The sequence below is a fragment of the Coprinopsis cinerea genome (assembly GCF_000182895.1).
Source record: "Coprinopsis cinerea okayama7#130 chromosome 2 map unlocalized cont3.2, whole genome shotgun sequence".
Lineage (NCBI taxonomy): Eukaryota > Fungi > Basidiomycota > Agaricomycetes > Agaricales > Psathyrellaceae > Coprinopsis > Coprinopsis cinerea.
This window is the reverse complement of record NW_003307543.1, coordinates 492424-509440: the sequence shown is the minus strand read 5'-3', so window position 1 is coordinate 509440 and position 17017 is coordinate 492424. Positions and strand designations below refer to the sequence as shown.

The window sequence follows — 17017 nt, the reverse complement described above, 5'->3', positions numbered from 1 at the left end:
CTTGAACTATGATAAGAACCTTATGTATTGCACAACAACTATGATTACCATTAGAAGCTCTTCGCCGATATCAAGCGCAGAGGATCCACTGGGTGTGACCCCGCAGTACCCCGAAAGCATATAGTATACTACTCCTGTGTTGCGCAGCTTCCAGGCGTTAGCTTCTTAGCTATAGCCTGAGATGGTCAGCCGCGATCGAGCGCTTCAAGTTACGGCTTCCATCTCTTCCCGCGCCTTATCGACTGAGGCTGCGCAGCTAGGAGGTCTGTCTATTCCCATACCCATAGCTCCTAGCTGCACCCCATTCAGGAGTCCAACATAGTATGTCGATGCAAGTGGCTATGGTTTCAGAGTGGATTCAAATTGGATGATACCTTACGCGCCTACCCGGCCATCTTCGCGTACTAATTACTCGGAGGGTCGGTGGTACATATAGGAGGAGCCTTCGGAGTGACTACTAGTCTACGGCGTGCCATACCATCATACCTCCTCGCGTGGCTAAGACTGCATCACTTTTGTAGACTCTTAACTATACTCCCGTCTCCTCATCATTCTACATGTTTACCACAGCCTGGCGCCCGTTCGTACATATGGTAGAGTAGGGGTCTCGAGTATGAATTCCTCTCTAATTCACAGTGCACACATGGTAATAATAACCGGGTCGACGTCGACATCTCAAAACGAGCATGATTTCCGACTTGCTAATAAGTATTAATCTTCCTCGAGGTCCCTCCCAAGTAAATTCCGCACTGCCGATCAAATCAACCAACCAACCAACCGCCCGCATGTATACTATATCCAAAGTCACGGTATAACCCTCAGTGACCCGCCCTGCACCGTTGTCATCCGAGTCTTAATTCGCATGAAAAAGGGTAGTCAGAGTCACGCTCAAATGCTTTGAGCTCAGTCAGCACATGTACTACCTGGTAACTTAAGGAGCTCGAGAGGAGCGCTCAGTCACAGTGGAGGCTCGGTAAGCGCGGACGTCACAATGGCTTATTTCCAGTACTCTACACATGTAACCTCTGGATCCAATTTAACCGACGATCATTCTCGAGGCAACTTCCTTCCAAGCGCCGGAAGGGGGAGCTCGAGCTCCAAAATTTAAATCACGTACACGTACGCGAAAAAGCCGGTACATACTCACCCCAAAATCCCAAACTTACTACCACTGACCGAAGAACAGAGAAAAACTTACAAGCAATAACGTACAAACTGATATGATCTCTGCCGGGCTCCTACGTGTAACCTCTCTCTCCCTTACGTGCGATAAGTTATGACTTGTATGACACTGTATGACTCGATCCTTCGCCTACGGCCCCTACCCACTTGATTCCACCACTTGATTCCGGCGGTTCACCCCCAAAAACAACGGCTTTGAAAGTTCCACTCGGAGTCGTAAAGCGGCTTGATTCCAAGAACCCGGAAATCCAACTGTCAGTCTAAGGACTAAGGATGGCGGAGGATGGCTGACAATGACAACTTGACTGGAACACTTGGTACTCCGTCCTCCCGGGGAGCGGAGAAAACTCTGACTCCCAACGCCACGAAGGCATGCCTGTCTGAACACGAGGCGGAGAGGAGTGGATTCAAAAAGAATCCAAACTAGAACTAGAACTTGAACGAACATTCGACCGAAAGAGTTTCATTCATTATTCAAACCCTTCCTAGACCTTCCTTCGATCATTCATCGAGGAATACTCGAGTACTACTCAAAAGTCGGGCCTCGGGTATTCAAGCGCTCACTTGGATTCGAAGTCACTCCTCCAAAAGAAATATAATCTTTAAACGCTTTTGTTATATTCAACTAATGTACGTCAAACTGAGAGAGAGCTCAAGCTTGAAAAAGACGACGAGGGGTAAACTACATACAGCTAGGCTTGGGATAACAATTGCATCTACTACAAAAACCCCCTCTTCACTACATTTGCAAAGGGGAAGAACCAAAAAGGATCGACTTTGAAACCAAAAAACGCAGAAAGTTGAACGTTGAAGAGAGAGAGGGAGAATAAAAATAATACGGTGAATTAGAATAATAGATAAAATGGGTTGTGATGTTCTTCGTATTGTAGTAAGAATGAGTGTGAGTGTCCGAAGTTTTGAGTTGGATCGAGAGGCGAAGAATAATGTGCCGGTATGAATTGAACTTGAGGATCGAGAGAGACAGGGAAAAAAGGGTTGCGAATAAAGAGAGAGTGTGTGTGTGCCACCAAATGGCATGCCATGCAAAGAAGAAACATAGTAGTAGTAAGCTACAGCTGAACGGTAGCAGGGGGGTAGCAAGTATAGTATACCAAGCCTTGACTAAACAGAAAGCAAGAAACATGTCGATGGATGATGAGTCGATGTTGAAAAAGCAAGAACGGAACGAGAGGAGATTGGATTGTCCATATGGTAATGTATAATGCAGAGTTGAGGATGAGGAGGGGGTAACAGAGACATGCAATGAGGATAAAGATAACAAACACAGAGAAAAAAACACAGGGTACAACACAGACGAGATAAGAGACAGGACTCTTTCCCTTTATGACGACACAACGCGCAGAGGGAGGCGCTTCACAGACCGATGGGAGCCTTCAGTCGCGTAGCGGCCGTGCTTGATGTGCTGGGGGTAGTCGGGTAGGGTGTAGGCATAGGGATGCGGCTGGGAAAACTCCCGGTCGTGTCGCTTCGCCGTCGGGAGCTGCTGGTGGGAGTGGTGGTGGTGGCCGGGAAAAGGGAAGCTCTTCAAAAGTTCCATGGTCGTTGCCGTGAACCCACGCTTCTTTGGCGGTGTGACCACTGGGACGCCTCGGGGACTCGAGTGGTCGGCCTCGCCGTCTTGGATGACGATGTACTGCGTCTGGAAGTCTTCAGGCGTCGTCGGTGATGGCGAGTCTGATGATGAAGACGAGGATGAGCTCATCGAGGACGATGAGGGCGAGTGGCCGTGTGTCCTGGATGAAGGAAGAGCGAGGGCATCGACGGCGAGATGTGAACGCCTGTGGTTGCGGGGTTTCACTGGCAGAGGAGGCGGCGAGGGCTGCCTTGAAGATCGCTCGCCGAGGAAGAACTTGGAGGCCGATTTTTGTTGCTGGCGCTGCTGCTGCTCGCGTTGGCGTTCGAGGAGTTCGAGCTGCCTCATCTTCTCCCTCTCCAACTTGGCCCGCTTCTCTCGCTCCTCCCGCTCCTTCTCCTCTACTGCCCATTCAAGACCCTCCCAGAGACCGAGCACCTCGCTCTCGGTGACGCCGAGATCCCACTCGAGGACGGCAAGGAACTCGCGTTCGATGCGGCCGACATCTCGCTTGCCAAATACGCCTGTGCAGAGGGCCCAGTGGACGTTCTTGAGGGTGCTGTCGTTGGCGTACTTGCTTGCGACGATCAAGGCACCGAGGAAGACTCGCTCCAATGCCCACTCTTCGAGAGCAATATGGAGATACGGGCGGGCACGGTGGATGTAGATGAGGGCGAGGAGGAGGGTGGGTGTTGTGATTTCTGCGCGGGTGAGGACGGTTGTGGTGAAGGTGGAGAACTTTTGCTGGGTGGGTGTCCTGGGCCTGGAGGCAGAGGTTGATTTTGAAGAGGAGGAAGCGGGGAGAAGGGTTGATGGCCGGTTCATGGCATGGTCGACCGTCTCGATGACCTGGTCCACTACATAGTCTAAATGAAAAATGATGAGGACCCTTTCAATTAGTAGATGCAGGTGTACTCACCAATTAGGCGTTGGGTGATTGGGATGCCGACAAGCCTTAGAGTGTGCGGCGAGTGCTGGGCGGCGTCGACGAGAGAGCTGGGGTGGATAGCCGGCGAGCTCGCCGATGTTCTGGAGGAGGAAGAGGATGACGGCGATGAGAAGAGGGACGATGAGCCGGAGGAAGAAGAGGAGGGAGAGGCCATTGCTACGTCTGAGGGCAAGTAGGCCATGGGAGATTGGAGGAAGGAGAGGGGACGGAAGGCGATGAATATATATCAACTGGCATTCTGTCATGCATAATAAAGAGAAAAGGGAGTAAGATTGAGCGTCTCTCTGCGTAGTCTGTAATGCTCCCTTTGAGGCTGCGTAAGCCGATCCCGATCTCCGATCCACCCATCTCAGATCTACCTCCGACCGACAAGAACGCAAGCAAGCTGATGTAACCTTCGGATGCCAATCATCCCGACTCGATTCACCTCGACTGGTTCAATTTCTAAAATGGGTTGCCGGGCCACGTCGCCCTCTCCGCCTCACTGACGTCCCCGACTAGACGCGGGTTATCTCTGACCAATGCTTTCTCTATCTAATCAGTCAGCCACCCACCTCCTAACCCATTTCTCAATGGAAGAACCGTCTTTCTTCCCAGCTCTCACAACGACAACTTTGGATTCCGACTGCACTCAGGCTCTGCCGTCCCCGTGTCGTCATACACTCATCTACTCCTACGGCAACCACTCCCCATCAATCCACATTAGGCCTTACTAGCCGGCCAGCTTCCTCCGCTCTCGCGCTCAACCCCTGGTGCTACCATAATCCACGTCCTCGCGATATTTATCACAGACTGCGCACCCCACGGTGCTGCATCTCCGACTCCGTCTGCTGCGGCCTCTTCACACCTTTTTTTACTCTGCCTACGAGTCACCACTGCGTAGCCGACCGGATTCGTTGCGTTCGTCTCCCGCTTCCAAGGGCTCCGCTTTTTTCCCCCAGGGGACCCTGGTGACCTGACCTGGTCCCGCTGGGAAGACGAGTATTTCCTTTTTGGGAACCACTCCACTCATTAAGGGCTTAACGCGCTAAATTGCAATGTGGCTGCCTGGCTGAGTCTCCTCGATTAATTTGCACTCTTCGAATTCTTAATTCCGTTGCTAAATATGCTTATTCTTGGTTCCTCTTTCGTAGAGTTCCATTCCATCCTCTGTGACTTGGCTGTGTTGCTTGGTTTCCTTCGAGGGCGACACGTTCAGGCAACCCACCCCAGAACAAAATTGCGGAGTTGGATCCCCTTGGTTGCCACCGCCGGGTGGTTACGCGACCCTTTTACGAAACTTCGTCGGTCTCGAGGGTGTGTGCACCTGCACCCTGGCTCGAGTCGATGCGAGCTCTGGTCGAGGTTCATACTTGTGCTACATCGCGCATTGTTCAACTATCTACGGAGTATGAAGACCTTTCTGTCACCATTTCGACACTCGCCTCACTTCGACACCTATACTATCCCTTTCACGCCTTGGCCTGCGCTTGTCTGTCACCTTCACCTTCAACTTCTTGACTTGAACCATCCACTATCGCCTTTCAATTTCACCAGAACACCTCAGCCAACCTCTAACTCGCTGGCTTCTCGTGGACCCTATAAGCTCGAATCTGGGCTCTACCAGTCTAGATAGATAGATGGATGGATAGATGGGCAACCCCTCACTGTCCATCTGTGGCGCAGCTCGAACCTTGAATCCCTTCATCACCTGTCGAACGCCTCTCTCTCTCTCGCCTTCGCCTGTCTAATGCCTTCTTTACCCTGTCGAGCGCCTTCTTCATCTGTGACTGTCGAACGCCTTCCTCATCTGTGACTGTCGACTCACGCCCCTCTCTCGCCTGTCTCAGCCACATCCCAGCGAAAACTCTATCTGCTTGTTGAACCTTGCCGTGTTACCCTTTCCTTCCTAGCTCTGGAACGTGGCGCAGTGGCAAAGGAAGGGGGTGGCGAGCCGAATGGATTCCCATTTTACTCCAGTGACTGTTTCGTTTCCTATTTGCTCCAGCGTCCAGCGTCGTTCCAGAGCCCAGAACTTTGAACAAACTTCCGGTTAACCAGCGCAGTGCCAGTGATTCTGATTTTGAAACGAAACTCGAGGGCGAATTTTCAATCTCAATACACATTGGAAGCAACCCACGCGGTGCTGCGCCTCGCCCCTTGATTTACGGGCATCCCAGAGCGCTCAATCTCACCCACCCACTCACTGTATGTGGTAATCACCTCATCACGATAATATTCACCGGTCCACCGCGCTGACCAGCGATAACGTCATAAAGATCGCAGTTCCAGGGACGGTACTTGGGATTACTTGAGACGGTAGCGTTGCCTGAGATGGTAGCGTGGTATCTTACCTCCACAGTCGCCTTAGTTATCATCTTTGAATTTTGACTACCAGGGCGCACGTAGGTGAGGAGTGTATTCAGTTCAATTTCTGAAACTTGAGATTCGAGAAGAGCTAGAATGAGGTGACTACTGAGCATCTGTCAGGATTACTCACTTTATAACCTCCTCGGTTGGGCGGAACTAAGGTAGGTGGATACCTTCGCTAGGTTCTCTAATCACATAGGATGGATACTACAGATGTATCCCAATCACTCGACGACGGGAATTGGACGCGGCAAGGCGGATCGCCACTTTCGGAAATTCCAGTTAACGACCCTTTCAAAGCGACAGTGGTAAGGCAACGTTTGAGATGGTAGTACTTGAGCAAAGTAGAGACATGACAAAAGTAGACATGGTGAGCAATGTAGAGACGACGAGTGATGTCAGTGATGTTGCTGATGTTGCTGATGGCGCCTAGGGTTTGGGCGCTCGTTTTCGAATTCGTTGGGGAGAAGCGGTTGCGCCGGGCAGCGAGGGGTCGGTCGGGTTGTGGGGCCTCGGGTTGGGGGCCCTCAAATTGGGAGGGAGGCTTCGGGTCGTGAAGGCGGCGGAGGGAAGTCGAGAGTCAACTCTCGACCAGTCATCTAATCTGACTCACATACATCAACACTTCAATTAACCTCGCACTACTAGTGCTCCTGGAATGCCGGCGGCGGCTTTCGAACAAGAATAAATGTACGATAAGCGTACATACCACCGAGTGCATTGATCATGACCTGACAAACTGGGGTTGAATTTAACTTTTGCGATTGAAATTGAGTTAGGCTTGACCGTTTTCGGGAGGAGGCTCGCGGCTCGGTGTCCTTTCAAGCAGGATGGTCATCGTATTTACTCATTCCATGCTAGAATGGTACATAGTCAGTGGTATAGAGGGCGGAGGCCGCGACATCCCGTTCTTGTCGGCTGGGAATCCAGGCTGAAGGACGCACACATTGCGAGACTGGAGTCGAATTACTTAGAATCAACGTGTATCCCCCAGGCAAGTAAACGTTGTACTTGAGCGGACCCGAATTTATGCGTACTCTTTACTCAGCATATGCCAGTGCATTACACATCACACAGTGCATTCCAATTCACCCACCCAACTCAGGACATTTCCACAATATGATGCGATAGTAAAGCTGAATCAATGCCGACATGACTCTGCCGCCCGCGGAAGGCTCGGAAAAACCGCGTATTTCTCGATTCGTTGGGGGTGTTCAGGTGGAAACCTGTTCTCCTTAAGAAACAGGAGAACAGTAAACACTCACAGCGTGTCAAGTGCGTATGAATCGAGTCTCTATAGCAGTATGTCGAGTACGCGTACAGAGAGAGAGATGATAAGATGTCGACTACTCGGGCGGGCAGCCTAATGAGATGGTATGACTACACGTGATCGTGTAAGGCCCGCCCTTACACTCCTCCCTCCTCTGAAAAAAAAGAAAAGCAAGGTAATGTAAAAAGACTATCGTAAAAGAGGGGCCCATTTTTGACGTGGTGCATTAAAAAACCCCGGTGGGGAAAAAGACAACCGTTAGCCCCAGTAACTCGAAGGAAAAAGTGAATAACAGAGGAAAGAGAATCAAACATCCGTCGTGGCATCCGGTGTTCCGTTGTCGTTCAGGCCTTCCAAGAATTTGTCGAGCGCTTCGCAATCTTCGACCTCCTTTCCGGGCAGCCATACGTCGCACTCCGCACCGTGACCCACCCAGCGTACCAAGTAGCGCCATCCTTTGCCAGCCCGTTTTCTGTCGAGGATCCTATCGATTTCCCATTCTTCTTGACCACTCTCGGTGACGATAGGTTTAGGAATGATGTGTTGACGTTCGGGCCACTTGTCGTTGTCGTTGGGAATGCATTTCTTCAACAATGACGCGTGAAATACGGGGTGAGTGTTGGAGTGTTCGGGAAGGAGCAAGGTGTATGTTGAGTTGTCTTTGTTGGCGTCGAGGATGGTATACGGGCCATCGAAGCGGGGCATGAACTTTGCGACTCGTTTGCTGTCGCGCGACAAGTACTCGCGGCGTCGATGACGAGTTGTCAGCCACACGCGGTCTCCTGGCTCGAAGGACGGTTCGGGGCCTCGTTTCTTGTTGGCGTGGTGGGCTTGTTGGACCTTAGCGGCGAGAAGATTATCCTGTGCTTCTGAGACATCGTTCTGGAGTTTCTCGATGGCTTTGACGACGTCTTCTAGCCTAGGCTGTCCTTCCCTCGGAATGAGTGAGGGGAAAACACGAGGAGAGCGACCCATTTTAAGGTGGAATGGAGTAAAGCCTGTAGACGAATTGACAGTGTTCATCAGTGCGAATCTGACACGAGGTAATGCCTTAACCCAGCCCTTTTGGTTTCTGTCGACCCAGAACCTTAGACTTTGGATGATAGTCTTGTTTGTTCGCTCACTGGAGCCGTCGGTCTCCGGGTGATAAGCTGTGGAAAGCTGTAATTTAACTCCGGTCAGTGTATGAAGGGTTTTCCAAAATTTAGAAGTGAAGAGTTTGTCACGATCGGAAGTGATATGAGTTGGCATCCCGTTTTCGCAATACCACTTGTCAAAGAAAACGTTAGCAAGTTCTTCGGAAGAGATATTTGACTTCACCGGAATTAGTTGGATATCACATCCCATACGGTCGGTGATGGTCAGAAGCATATCGTAGCCGTCGTCGACAGGGAGAGGGCCGATGAAATCCATAGCGATGGATTCTCCTCGACCATCGGGTACCGGTAGTGGATGTAAAGGTCCGGCGCGCTTGGTCGTGGTGTCCTTGTTCCTTTGACAGTCTTCGCATCCAGGAATGTACCCCTTCTCCAGATCGGTGCGCATGCCAGGCCAGTAGTATTCGTTCTTGATAGCAGAGTACGCCTTCTCGAATCCAAAATGGCCCAGTCGGTCGTGTGCTAGCTTGAAGACGATGGATCGACAGTTGGAATATTTGGGAACTATGAGTCTATCGTTGACAAACCACAATCCGTTTCGCTTCTTGAAGGCGGCCATTCCTTTCGCGGCGGACTCGAACTTCTTGCACCAAGGGTCTAGTTGGTACCCACGAATCAAATCCTTTACGAAGGAGTCGTCGAAGGAAAGGGATTTTTGTTTTTCGTCCACCTTTTTGAACCTAGCAGATGCAAGAGCTTCAGTCATGGCGCAAACATCCATACCCGCACCTTTAGGAGTGAAAAGAACGGCGACGGGAGCCTTCGACAATCGTTCCCCGTCATCCCATTGGAAGAATTCTTTTGCGGAGCGTTCGGCCTCGGAGCTGTCGTCGACTGTTGGCATACGGGAAAGTGCGTCGGCGACGACGTTATCTTCTCCTTTGACGTATACGATTTTGCCGTCGAAGTGGAGGAGGTACTCCATCCATCGTGCCTGTCTACGCGAAAGTTCTTTCTGGGTCTGGAAGAATTCGAGAGTTTTGTGGTCGGTGTAGATGTAGAAGTTCTCACCGAGCAAGTCTGCCCTCCATTTCTTCAGTGCATTAACGATAGCCAAAAGTTCTTTCTCGTGGGTCGGGTAATTGAGTTCGGCCTTCTTGAGTGGAGTGGAGTCGAATGCTACAGGACGGGCAGTCTCCCATGTAGGCCCAAAAGAGAGAACAGCACCTGTTCGTTTTTCAGAAGCGTCTGTCGTCACAAAAATCTTGTTCTCACCCGGGTTGTCGTGGTCAATGGTGGTGAGACAGTCGCTGGAAACGACAAGCTTCTTGATTTCTTCGAAAGCTCGGCCATGTTCTGTAGTCCACCCCGGCCAATTGCGATCATATTCCTTCTTCGTCAGGGGATTCAAGACTGATGTCCACCTAGCGAGATCAGGGAGGAAACTTCCTAGGTAACGTACTAACCCAAGGAATCGTCGAACGTCCGAGGTGTTCTTCGGGACTGGCCAGTTGACGACGCGTTCAATCTTTGAGCCATCTGGCCGGATTCCGTCTTTGGATACGATGTGACCTAAGAAGTCAACCGATTCGCAGAAGAACTTAGACTTTTTACCGTTGAGATACAATTTGTTCTTCCGTAGCGCCTCCAGAACTAATCGGACGTGTTTGTCGTGCGTGGCGGCGTCCTTCGACCAGATAATGATGTCGTCCAGGTAGACGTGACAAAACTTGCCAATGTACTTTTTCAATGCTTCAGACACTCGGCGTTGATGAATGGCGGGAGCGTTCTTGAAACCCATGGGCATGACCAACCATTCGTAAAGGCCGAAGGGGGTTGTGACCGCTGTCCATTTGACGTCTTCCGGGCGCATACGTGTCTGGAAGAAGGAATTTGTCATGTCTAATTTGGTGAAGATCTTACCTCTACCGCAATCGGCTAGGATGTCATCGATTCGAGGTAAGGGGTTCTTGTCTGCGACAGAGTTAGCATTCAACTGTCTATAGTCGTTTACCCATCTAGGTGGAGCAGAGGGGTCAGCTTTAGGAATGATGAAAGAAGGTGACGCATGAGGCGAGTTAGACGGGCGAATTCTACCGGCTTTGAGGTGTTCTTCGATGAGTTTTTGCCACGCGTCGCGGAATTTCCTAGGGCAACTGTACGTTCGTGTTTCGATTGATTTCGTCGCGTCCTTAAGCGTAATAGAGGCGGTAACCTGGTCGGGAAGTTGGGAAGCATGGGGAATGGGTTGAAAAAGATCGGCGAACTCATCTCGTAATTTGTCTGCCTTCTCCTTGAGCTCCACGTTGATGACGGCAGCCTTGATAGCGCCAACCATTGACTTGATAAATCGCTGCTTCGGCCGACGTTCCCAACGCTGGTCTACCAGATCTCGGATTGGCTTCAAGACTTGTTTGAGTTCAGTGAGCATGACTTTCCAATCGCCGCGGAGCTTCTGCGTTCGTTCCTTCGGTGATCGAGGGAGAACTTTTGGGCGACGGACCTGTTGTGGCACTACGAAGTTATAACCGTCTTTAACGAAGCACTTACGTTTAGCGCAGTCGATGATGATGTTATGAGCCTCTAGCCAAGGTAGACCCAACAAGATGTCGACGCAAAGGTTGTCGACTAGGATAGCTTTGAAGCGTTTGGAGACGAAAACATTGTCATTGGACCATAATTCAAGCTTTACGAACTGTGTCAAGGAAAAGGGTTGTGCGTCGTCGGAAGTTATGAATGCGGGGTTCACAGGTAAAGGCGTCTTCATGGGGTATCTCTTCAAACGGTGTTTTGTCGCGAGCTTGGAATCCATTAAGACTGTGTGGCAACCGGTGTCAAACATAGTCAGTACGTCCTCCGGGAAGTCGGAGGTACCAGCCATGCAGGCTTTCCACAACAAATGGATTGACGTATATGGGTCACTCACATCATCGTCGTTCTCGTCCGCGTTCTCCTCCAAGATTTCTCCCGAGGTGTCCTGTCCACCCGATTCTTCGGAGGATGAATCTTCGTATTCGAAGTCGTCGGAAGGCAAAACAGCAGCGACAGCTTTACCGTTAGAGGCGGAGGTATTGTTGGTGGCGTTGTCGCGTTTCTTCTTGGCATCAGCGGCCATCTGGGGGGTGATCTTCTTGTAATCCTTCAGGGACGGATACCCGTTGGGGCAGGTGGCCCAACGATGACCTGCATAGAATTGGCGACACTTGAAACAACCACCATGTCTACCCAAGATGTCCTTCTCGTCTTCGGTGAGGTTAGGAACCCAATCGGCGCGACGACCAGTGCGGTTGCCATCCGAAGAACCGCCGGCGTTGTTCGTGCGTGGCTTCTTGGCAGCCCTCTCCGCTTCGAAGAGCTTCTTGGAGAGTGCACGAAGACGGGCGATCTTCTTGTCGACGCCGATAAGTTTGCGGATCCATTCGTTGAATACGGCGATCTCGTCGAAGTTGGCGTCCTCGATGCCACGCTGAATGGCCTTGTTTTCGCACGCGGTTTGGAACCTATCGAGGATCTCGATCGTGCACTTCCCAGCGGTAAGGGTTGGGAAATGTTTCCCGTTGTCCTTGATCGATGCCATTCTGGTGTTGTACGACATTTTCGAATTCTGTTGAGCGTTGGCGTCAGTACCCCAATTGTCAAAGTCAACGTAAGCTTGGACAGTCAAAGGCGGGGTAACATCGAAGGATTCGTCGTCGCTTTCATCATCAGAAGAATCGTCAATAATCGAAGACAGTTCGGGTAAAGGTTCATCGTCATCGAACTCCGTGCAAAGCGAAGTCTCGCCTTCGACGGCGGGAATTAACCCACACGCCTTGAGCAATTCCTCGCCCGCCATGGAATTAATATCGTCAGGAGTCAGAATATCTCGCTGAGGCGAGTTCGTCGTCGTCGTCTTTCTGGTGTTCCGTGCTTTACGCACCGGAACCGTTCGTTCGAAGGTTCGTCCTCGCAGTTCGAGGCGGTCAACCATTCTAATACGTCTATCGTCGTTGTAGCTTGGCTACCGTCCAATCGTCTTAATCGTTCAAACGCACAAGGCGTCACTACCACGCCCAACCGTTTGGCGTGTAGACTCGTAGGAAATACGCAAAAAAAAGTGGAAACCTGTTCTCCTTAAGAAACAGGAGAACAGTAAACACTCACAGCGTGTCATAAGGCATAACACGAGTACGGGTACGGGTATACCCGCACCCGTTTGGCGGGTACCTGTGACGTTCAAGAGCAATACCCGTATCCACGGGTATTTGTTCAAACGGGTACCCGTACCTACTACCCGCGGGTTTTTGCCTGCGGGTCACCAAAAACCCGTTTGAGACAGGTACCCGCAGGTACCCATGGGTATACCCACGGGTTACCCGTTACCAGGATACCCTTTCAATAGATTTTATGATATTCAATACATTATTTTCCATAGTTATCATGCTTCAAATACCCGCGGGTATACCTGTACCTGCGGCAAAAGTCCTAAATTCATACCTGTATCCGCGGGTACGGGTACAGATGGGTTTTCCCACGGATATACCCACGGGTATACCCGTCTGTACCCGGACTCGTGTTATGCCTTAGCGTGTCAAGTGCGTATGAATCGAGTCTCTATAGCAGTATGTCGAGTACGCGTACAGAGAGAGAGATGATAAGATGTCGACTACTCGGGCGGGCAGCCTAATGAGATGGTATGACTACACGTGATCGTGTAAGGCCCGCCCTTACATCAGGGTCGCTCACGATCAGAGCTCCTGCCTCCTGCCGCCGGCGACCGAAGGAAACGAGGAATCCCCCAGACGCGAGGTTATTCGACACGTATCACTGACTCGAGCGCGATATCTGGGCAACGAGTACGGTAATCCCGAATGCACTGAATCACAACTCAGACCTCAGGGTCCATCGAGGCTAAGCACTGCCATGGCCCATGGTTCATCAACCCCGCTCACGCGCGTACGTCGGGGCGATACATGCGCGCTTCGAGCGCCCAACGCGCCCTCCAAGTTCGCCAAAGCAAGCCAGTTCAATTCGGCGTGGAACCCCAAAAAAGGTGTTAAGCGCCCATCTGTGCCGGGGCTGTGCTGTGCCATCAAAACTCACACCGCACGGCACAAACTCATCCCTCCGGCCTTGTTGTTGCTGTGCTGAGTCTGCAGAGTCCGATGAGGTGGTTCCGTCATGACTCTAAGTAAGTACCACTGCTCTCTGCCCTCTTGCATGCGCAATGCGTGGCTCTGAAAACACAGCACATGTTCATGCGGTGGGTGATGAAGATGTTGACATTGTGGTCGAGAAGGTCAAGGAGGGAACAGCAGTAAGGCCACGAGGCGTGGAACCTGTACTTGCTCTGTGTTGCTGGTGTAGCCACTCCATGAGGTACGTTCGAAGGATGCGAAAACGCGTCCTTGTATTAGGGAACATGTGGTGTAACAGGTATCTCGAAATTGAAACATATAGTAGTACCAGGCCAGCGCTTACAACCTCTTCCTCTTGTACCCACTTGCTTCCAGCCCTGAGTGAAACTAAAGCTGGAACAGGGGGATGCAAAGATTCAGGGTGTGCTGCTGTACTAGGATAATGCAGCTAGACTAGGTGAGGTGAGGCGAGGTGGACCGTTTAGCGACCAGACACATCTCGTGCCAGAGTCGAATCAGAAGCCCCGCAAAGCTGTAAAGTGCTCCGAAAACAAGTAGCGCCCGTCAATCTATTATTAGTTGGGCAGAGCTGCGCTTTTGGCGACGTTGTTCGGATGACGCTTAGGAGGAACTTGGATGGTCAGGGGGTCGTTGGGTCATTTATTTCAAAGCTCAGAAGGTACTCTGAGCACTGCTCTAAACGATGTTGGTACGTTTGAGAGGGAGACGCAGATATCCGGATTCTTGGTGATTTACTCATCTTGCTGTAGTCATCGACGCCTCAAATAAGCTATGTTCGGGAACTTGGAGAGAGCATGCGCGTACGACGGATAGCTTGGGATCCGAAGCGCGAGCGAGAAGAACGCATTCTATATGAACATCTCTCATTTTATCTTCGTATATTGGCGTAAGGCGTTGAGCTACTAGCCCTTTCCGAGTCCCGCTTGACCCGCTCGTCCCTGCGGTATCACCATTTAAAAGCCACTCGCCACACCAAGCATCATCTCTGTTTTGATCATGGATCGATGAGCGTTAAAACGCTCGTTAAACTCGTCTTCAGATGCTCAGCTGGAGAGGTGGACGGCGATCTCAATTACCCGCATCATCCTTGATTCTTCTCTAACATCCCTCTAGTCCTGATCATCAGATCTGATGTTCAGTCTTTCCATCTTCTGAATACAGATATTTGTGAATGCTTACCCTTTTGCGGTGGGCTTGTTATGATTCTCCCGACCCCGAGGGATGGAACCAGCTCCAACTTCGCGTTGGAGGCTGTAGTTGTCTCGAGGGCGTCGGGTTGTCTGTGTGCAGACCTCGCTTTGGGCAAAGGTATAATTAAAGGAGTGATAGGGATCTAGAGACGCCCTTTATCTTCGAGGTTCTCGGGACAGATTTGTGTTGCAGTCAGTCACAACGCAGAACTCAATGGCTTCTTAGAATAACAGGATCAAATGACTGGAGAGGCATATATAGGTCCGTACGATTCTCGCAATTTTGGACGTTCCTTATGTCGTCTTCCAGAAACGAGAGTTCACACAAGACTGGGGTGGTTACAATAACGGGCTATAGATAATCGCTGAGCCTGAATGTACCTGACGACAAGACCGCTGTTGCTATCATCTCCATCAAATTCAAGGAAGGGTAGGAGCGCCTTATAAGGTCACGTATTATTGTGAGAGGGGAGGATGTGGCTTCGAATGTCAACTGATTCAAGTGAATTGGTCTACTCCGCCCCACCCGGAGTAGTGCATCTCGGAATTCCCAGACCCATCGTCGGATGATTCTGTGGGTTCACTGGCTCGCAAGTATCTCAGTTCGAATTGCCATTCAAAACACTAGACTCTTGACTCGGCCATGTCATCATCAGCCTTGCTACCCGGTGCGGAGAACACGACACTACTGAGTACTCGCAGAGTCAGAAACGGGATCGCTTACCATATGTTTTTCGCACATTACTGTACGAGTGCGGTAGCAGTTTGCGTTCATTAAATGGATCAACTTTACAGCTTCATGAGTTTGAAATTGACTCGATACGATGTGTACGCATCAGCAGTCGAATCGGTTCCGGCGCTTATGACTATCCATCAATCGAGCGCTTATCAAGCTAATGATCTTGAGAAGCAACCACTTCATGGTAAGGCACGCGGCTGCTGTGCGACAGAAAACGAGCTTCTGGGTGTTCAAACACAGGATGTAACGTACAATGCCACCTGATTGTCAGGAGATCCAGAAGCGTACTGACAGTGGTAGAGGGATGAAGACTGTGCAGCAGCAATACGCCATCAGAAACTCCCACCATCGATCATCGAAGCGTTTCACAGCTTTCACTCAGGTGGGTGCTCCTAAGATTGGATGTCTACATTCGAAGTAAGAAGGCTGAGAGTACACGCTTTGATCTACTCCATCTCAAGAGAAGATGTTGAGGCGATAGGAGGTGCTGTGATTTTATTCTCGCTTGTCGAGCATCGGAACTCCGCCGTAAATACAAACTACAACGTTCGACATGGACGGAGCTGACGATATAGGCTTCTGAATAACAAAATGTTGACCCCACAGGACTCGTGCACTCCCACTGCGAGCGGAATGTTCTTCACCCCATTGTCCTGTGCCACTGCCAATGTAATTTCGGACTTGAGCGAGCGTCGATCCGTGATTTGAGCCACTCAGCCCGAACCCCTCTGAGCTGTACTTGTATTTCCATGAATAGATGACGTCAAGCCTCTACAGCAGCTGCGAGGCATTTCTATGTTGGTGTCTATCCTAGGGTACGGAAGTTGCCTTCAAAGGCAAGGGGTGGACTCCGACGAACAATTGGGGACCTCGCGGTAGCCTTACCATGGTGGAGATGAAAGGGTTAGTGCCTTTCAACATGAACTTGGTTACATCGGCATACGTCAAGCTGGAACCAGCAGCGAGAACAACAATGGGCTTTTCTCAGGGAAGGCCAAACTCAGGGCAGGGTAGAGGGGGGCGGTTCGCCTCGAGGCCAAGCTCGAGCTGGCAGTGTGGCGCATGTCCCTTTCACGTTGACCCTGCACTGGTTCGTTTCTTCGCGTGGCTGGCACTCGATTCGGGGTGACTATGTTTTTGACTCACTTTTAGTTTGGATTAACTTTTTCCAATCACGACATTCGCGTATCTAAGGTAAGGCTTCAGGGTCGGGCCTGAACAACGAGCGAGGCACGAGGTAGTGATCGTGGGGTTTCCTCTGAGCTTTACAAAGGCTACATGGCATTTCTGATTCAGAGTCAGTGGATACCTTGTGTACGGGGTTGCGATCGAGCTGTGAAAGCTGTGCGGGCGCCCACTTCAATCGAGTTCGTTTTTACAGAACGCAAATATGCCGATGCTTCTACAGTGTACAATCCGTATGTGGTCATGGGTGGGGGTGGTGTGAGCAGCAAGGTTTGGGTAAAACCACACCGAATCGGTGGGCGTAATGGGTACCATAGTAATAGA

The 17017-nt window shown here is 50.9% G+C and overlaps 2 protein-coding genes across 2 annotated transcripts; one reads left to right on the top strand and one right to left on the bottom strand.

Annotated features, from left to right (window-relative positions):
- Positions 1–2524: 2524 nt before the first annotated feature.
- On the bottom strand, positions 2525–3906 carry CC1G_10094 (hypothetical protein; the record flags this gene model as incomplete). Its single annotated transcript, XM_001832823.2, has 2 exons — positions 2525–3642; positions 3696–3906. 2 exons carry the CDS (start codon positions 3904–3906, stop codon positions 2525–2527), a joined length of 1329 nt encoding a protein of 442 aa, XP_001832875.2.
- An 11855-nt stretch (positions 3907–15761) lies between these two features.
- Positions 15762–16216, top strand: CC1G_13838 (hypothetical protein; the record flags this gene model as incomplete). Its single annotated transcript, XM_002911757.1, has 2 exons — positions 15762–15890; positions 16115–16216. The coding sequence occupies 2 exons, from the start codon at positions 15762–15764 to the stop codon at positions 16214–16216; spliced, it is 231 nt and encodes a 76-aa protein (XP_002911803.1).
- Between the last annotated feature and the right edge of the window lie 801 nt (positions 16217–17017).